At 34.7% G+C, this 5,885-nt stretch overlaps 1 protein-coding gene across 1 annotated transcript; it reads right to left on the bottom strand.

The window, feature by feature from the left end:
• Positions 1–721: 721 nt before the first annotated feature.
• Positions 722–1,636, bottom strand: LOC144226266 (taste receptor type 2 member 2-like). The gene has a single exon (XM_077757625.1). The coding sequence runs from the start codon at positions 1,634–1,636 to the stop codon at positions 722–724; it is 915 nt and encodes a 304-aa protein (XP_077613751.1).
• Positions 1,637–5,885: the final 4,249 nt, after the last annotated feature.

The following is a 5,885-nucleotide window of genomic DNA, read 5'->3' on the forward strand; positions in this document are numbered from 1 at the left end:
CTAGATTGTGTGTATGTGTGTGTGTGTGTGTGTGTGTGTGTGTGTATGCGTGCACATATGCTAGCTCTGTTTGCATCTTCCCATTTACCAACTTGAATTAGGAACTGAAATCAAAAGCAAAGTTAGGCTTTAATCTGCATATCTGGGTTCATCGCCTTGACATCATACACTTTCAACATATAATTTGCATTTTAACCATAGTTACACTAATGATACTCTAAAAAATAGTTATTTTTAACCAAATAGTCAAATTGGTTATACTGTTCCAAGTCTTAGCCTGAATCAGTGTGATTTTGCTCATCTAAAACAGAAGATTCTCAATGACCTAGGGTAAACAGGTAACAGAACTACTTTGGTTAACCAAATGAAGTCTTATTTTTTTCTGATTATTTTTTACACACCTGCCACTCCACTGCAAATATTAATTATTTAAGTGTATTACTATCATAATATTTATATATTTTATGTATATATGTATTTACATACATTTTAAGTATAGAATCCCTGGGAGGAAAAAATATCCTATCCATCTAACATCAAAATTAGGGCTTCACATGTCCTGGGGGTAGGAGAAGAGAAGGAAATTGCCAGAAAGAGAGCACACAAAATACATAAGTAAGCAAAAATGAAACATAAGTCTATTGAATCCATGGCAAACAAACACACAATATTTAACATTGCTTCTGCTCTTCATTGAATTTTTTTCAGGATTCTTTGTATTTCACTGATTCTTTTTAAGGCAGAGAAGTCTCCTGAATGGTTGTTGGAATTTAGAATTACTCAAGATGATTATAACTGAATGTCCAGAGGGAAATGCCGCCATTATGTCCTTTACCACAAAGAAACACTGACTTCCATAAGGAATACTGAATGTCATATTGGCCATAAAGGCAGCAAAATAAGAAATAAAGAAGCAAAAGAATGTTATCACTGTTTTTAATGCATTTATATGGGCTTCTGTGCTGGCATTTCTAACACCGTGAGATCTGTTTTTCATCCGATGAGTGTGCCTGTAGAGAGAAATGAATAACATAAAAGTGCACATCACAAATATGGCTAGCGGAAATAGTAATGCCAAGTTGAAAAGAAGGATTTCATTAATTGGCTTTATCTTGAGTTCAGTTTTCTTCAGCGTGGCATTCTTGAGGAAATCATTATTGTCCATGTTTTTAGGATAATCTGCATCGATGCACAGAGCCGCAATGCTCATGGAGGCCAGCAGGCTTCCCAGAAGCAGCAAAGGCATTAACTTGGAGATCCTGAATTTCAGCCAAAGAAAATAAGATTGAGTGAAGCCTGATATCCTGAGGCAGTAAAATACAGAAAGACAGGTGGCAAACCAGAGACTGACAGAGCTAAAAAACATCCAAAAGAACAACATTGCTGCACCAAAAATTTTTGTCCTGTAAAAGAGTGGAAAGAACACAGAGAAAAAGCTTTGTACCATTAACACCATCAGCAGACCAAATCTCGACAACCCTATACATATGCAAAGGAGTTGCATTGGTGTTAGCTTTCTGCTTTTGATCAATTCTTTACAGTTGATGATTATAAGAAATCCATTTACTGTAATCCCTGTGATAAATTCTGCTGACATGATGATAACATGAGGAATCACTGACAAAGAGGAGGCCATGTTCCCTACCACAAATCTTAGCTTTTTCTTGCGGACGATGTTAAATACCTCCTCCAGATGATCTTGCAGATAGGAACACACAGCACTGAGAAATCTGATCTTCTACCACCTCCTGGATCGTAAGTAGACTCTTGCACTAGATTTTACCCTAATGAAGAAAATCAGAGGGACTACTTTTTAAATCTGGTGCTCTTCAAAAGAACCTGTGGGAATGCAAATCCAAAGATTTGAATGACGGTTAGGTCTTCCAATTACATTGGAAATGCCATATTGGCATTAACCAGTTCTCACTCATTTTCAGTTTTGCTGAAAAATATTATTACAAATATGTTTTATTTACCTAATGACAAATGATACATCCTCACGACAGACAATTATTTTTATTATTGTCATAAGTATCCAACCTCAGATGTGACTCTTTCCTCAGTACACTTTTTTCTAATAATAATCCCAAGACACTTGAAGAAATTTCCTCCTCCCCATTCCCTACTTCCCCCACTCTACAAAGGCAATTTTTTCTCCAGACTTGAAAATTATTTCCTGAAGTGAAGAATCCTTCAATTCCTCCCAATGATCTCTCATATTTTTAAAGATTTATTTGTAGAATTCTGACCTCAGCTATCACAAACTGCAGTAAGAAAAGTAGTGCCTAACCAGGAAAAAATTCTCATGTTTAATCATCTAATGCTCCTGTTGAAGAATATCATTTCAAAAGGTTACTGAAACTCTTATTTAAGAAAGATTTTCAGGGGCATCAGAGTGGCTCAGCTGGTTAAGCATCCAACTTCGCCTCAGGTCATGATCTTGCTGTTTGTGAGTTTGAGCCACACATCAGGCTCTGTGCTGACTACTCAGAGCTCAGAGCCTGGAGCCTGCTTGGATTCTGGGTCTCCCTCTCTCTCTATGCTCCTCCCCCACTTGCACTCTGTTTCTCTCTGTCTCTCAAAAATGAATAAACATTAAAAAAATTTTTTTTTTTAAAAAGAGATGTCCACATAACCTTACAGAACTTTAAGTGCATTACATGTACTAAATCCCAAGAAACAAAACAAAACAAAAAAAACCCAATTTGATTAAAAAATGGACAAAATATCTGGATAGACATTTTTCTAAAGAAGACATACAGATGAGCAAAACATTAATTATCATGGAAATGCAAACAAAAACCACAATGAGATATTTCATCTGTTAGAATGGCTACTATCTAAATGACAAGAAATGACAGGTACTGGCAAAGATGTGGAGCAAAGGGAATCCTTGTTCTCTGATGGTGGAAATTTAAATTAGTACAACCACTCTGGAAAATGGAAAACAGTACAGAGATTACTCAAAAAAGTAAAAGTAGAACTACCATATGATCCAGCAATTCCACTTTTGGGAATTTATATGAAGAAAACAAAAACACTAACTCAGAAAGATACATGTACCCTCATATTTATTGAAGCATTATTTACAAAAGATATGGAAACAATCTAAGTGTCCGTCAATGGATGAATGGATAAAGAAATTGTGATACATATCACACAGACACACACACACATACACACACATTGAACAATAAAAAAGAAAGAAATCTTGTCATTTGCAACAGCACCCATGGACCTTGAGGCCGTTATGCTAAGTGAAATAAGTCAGACAGGAAAAGACAAATACTGTATAAACTTTCTCATATAGAGAATCTAAAAACAAACAAACAATTCCACCCAAAACAAAATCAAGCTCATAGATACAAAGAACAAATTGGTTGCTGCAAAAGGCAAGAAGTAACAAGTGAGAGAAATGGGTGACTTTTTCATTTTTTAGTTAAATAAGTTGAATATTTTTTTAATTTTAGAAAGAGAGAGCAGGAGTGAGAGAGAAGGGCAGAGAGAGAGAATCTTAAGCAGGCTCCATGCTCAGCGTGGACCCCAACACAGAGCTTGATCTTATGACCCTGGGTTTATGACCTGAGCCAAAATCAAGAGTAGGGCACTCAGCTGTCTGAGCCACCTAGACACCGCTGAATAAATTTAAAAAAAAAAAAAGAAGAAGAAAAGATAGTAAGAGTATTAAAAATCCAAAAAGAAAATAAATGAATTTTCCACCCATTGTCCACAAACACTCATGTATTTTCTTTTTTAATGTCTCTTAGGGTCATTGCTAGAATGTACATCCACTAACCCATGAAGGTAAATGTCAGTGTTACCTCTGAAACATTCCCCTGAGGGCTTTATCACCTTCTCCACCCATTTTCTACACACCATAGCTATTCAAAATGCAGCAGGATTTATCCCATCTCTATCTTTTCTAAAATGCTTATTTTGTGATCTGTACATCAATTTTGCTTCTGGTTTCTGAACTGCCATCCTGCTTGTCTATAAACTTTTACTTTGCCCAGTGAAAGGTACTAGCTGGCCCCGTGGCCCCCAGGAGTCTATTCCAAATTCTAGGTACAAGTGAAGAAGTTTCATCTCAAGTCTAAACTCTAGACTAGTCTCATGATTGGGATGAGGGAAAGAAAATGAACTTTGTACAGTTTACAGTTTTGCATCCTAAGTTAATCTCTGGGGCTGGATTGTATGTATTGAGTGAAGCATTTCAAATGATCTCATAACTGAGTATTCAAATGCTGTTGACTTCTACAGGATCTAGTTCTTAGTTAAACTAGAAATCAAATCAATTAGAGAGTTTTCCATTTCCATGAATTCTGTTTTAATTTTTTTATGTAATTGTGTTTCACTGAATGAGCTTGTTGAATTAAAGATGACTGAGAAAATGATATAAACAATTTAGCATACACATAATCAGTCAATTGATATGTACTTGACAAATTATTAATTGTGCAATGTTAGACTAAAAACCTTAAAATGTATACTGACTATTGGGGAACTTTTTTATTATCATAAATGTTTACTCCTTTTTGCCAAATTGGTACAAGGTATTATGGAAAAGATGTATAAATATACCTGAAATATATCCTATTCTAGTGCAGCAATGGGGATCTTTTTGTATTTCAAATATCTTCACCATGATAATAAGCATTTGGAGAGACAGTAATCACATTATTTTCTTCATTTTCCATTATTTATTTTCTATGGTCCTCTCAATTTTCTATGATAAACTAGGATAATAAAATATGGAGCGATATATGGAAATACTAATTAGCCAAAAATCCCACAAATTAATTGTAATCAAAATTAATTTCTTATAATAAAGATTAATTATAATTATAAGTCTATTTTTAAAAAGCATTTTATTTTTTAAAATGTTTATTTATTTATTTTGAGACAGAGAAGAAGAGCATAAACAGGGGAGAGACAGAGAGAGAATCCCAAGCAGTCTCTGCACCATCAGCACAGATCTCATGAACTGTGATATCATGACCTGAGCCAAAATCAAGAGTCAGATGCTTACCTGACTGAGACATCCCTGGCACCCCAAAACCACTTCATTTTTAAAACTGCATTTATAACAGCTACTTCAGAATGCACAAATGCTATAGAAACATAAAACCTTAAGAAAATATGAAATCACACAAAACATTTAAAAACAGTTATTTTGAATCTCTTGTCTTATACAAATACATAACTCATGAACTGGAAACTGTTCCCGGTGACTCTCCAAGTGATTTCACACATTTTGCTGAGTTAGTTTCAAACAACCTTGCATTTGTCACATTCGTACAGGTGCAGCTGGTGGCAGAGGCTGTGGATTATACAATTCTGCTATGTGATTTGAATTTACCCAGAACTTATTGCATTCTGAAATCCTGGAATCTAGCTCTCATTTGCTTCTCTAAATACGTTACTTAATTGAAGAGAAAGACTGAATTTTCCAAGAACTATTCTAAAGGTATAATTGACATTCAGCCACAATTGACCTGGTCAGTATTTGCATTTGTGATTTTCCTGTCATATGTGGACTGTTTTGCATTTGCCCTTATTGAATCCATTTTGGAAGAAAATTTTGGTGAAGAGCTCCTCCTCAGATCTTGGAAAGTTAATGGTGAGTGAGATAGTCTTGAAATTAATAATTCATAGGCTTTTTCAGAGGTCTGGGAAAAGCAGTGGACAAATGGAAATAGATGATTTTCAAATTAAATAATCTTGGAAAATTTAACTTAAAAATAAATTTCTTTTCAAAGCAAAATAACAACACCTGCCAAGAGATGTTGAAAATTTATAACTTATTAAACAAATTTCAGTTTAGACATCTTCCACTCAATATATATTCTAAAGGTTCACATGAACCTTGAGAATTGGTGTACTTC

Source organism: Crocuta crocuta, unplaced genomic scaffold, assembly GCF_008692635.1.
Source record: "Crocuta crocuta isolate KB4526 unplaced genomic scaffold, BGI_CrCroc_1.0 scaffold62, whole genome shotgun sequence".
NCBI lineage: Eukaryota > Metazoa > Chordata > Mammalia > Carnivora > Hyaenidae > Crocuta > Crocuta crocuta.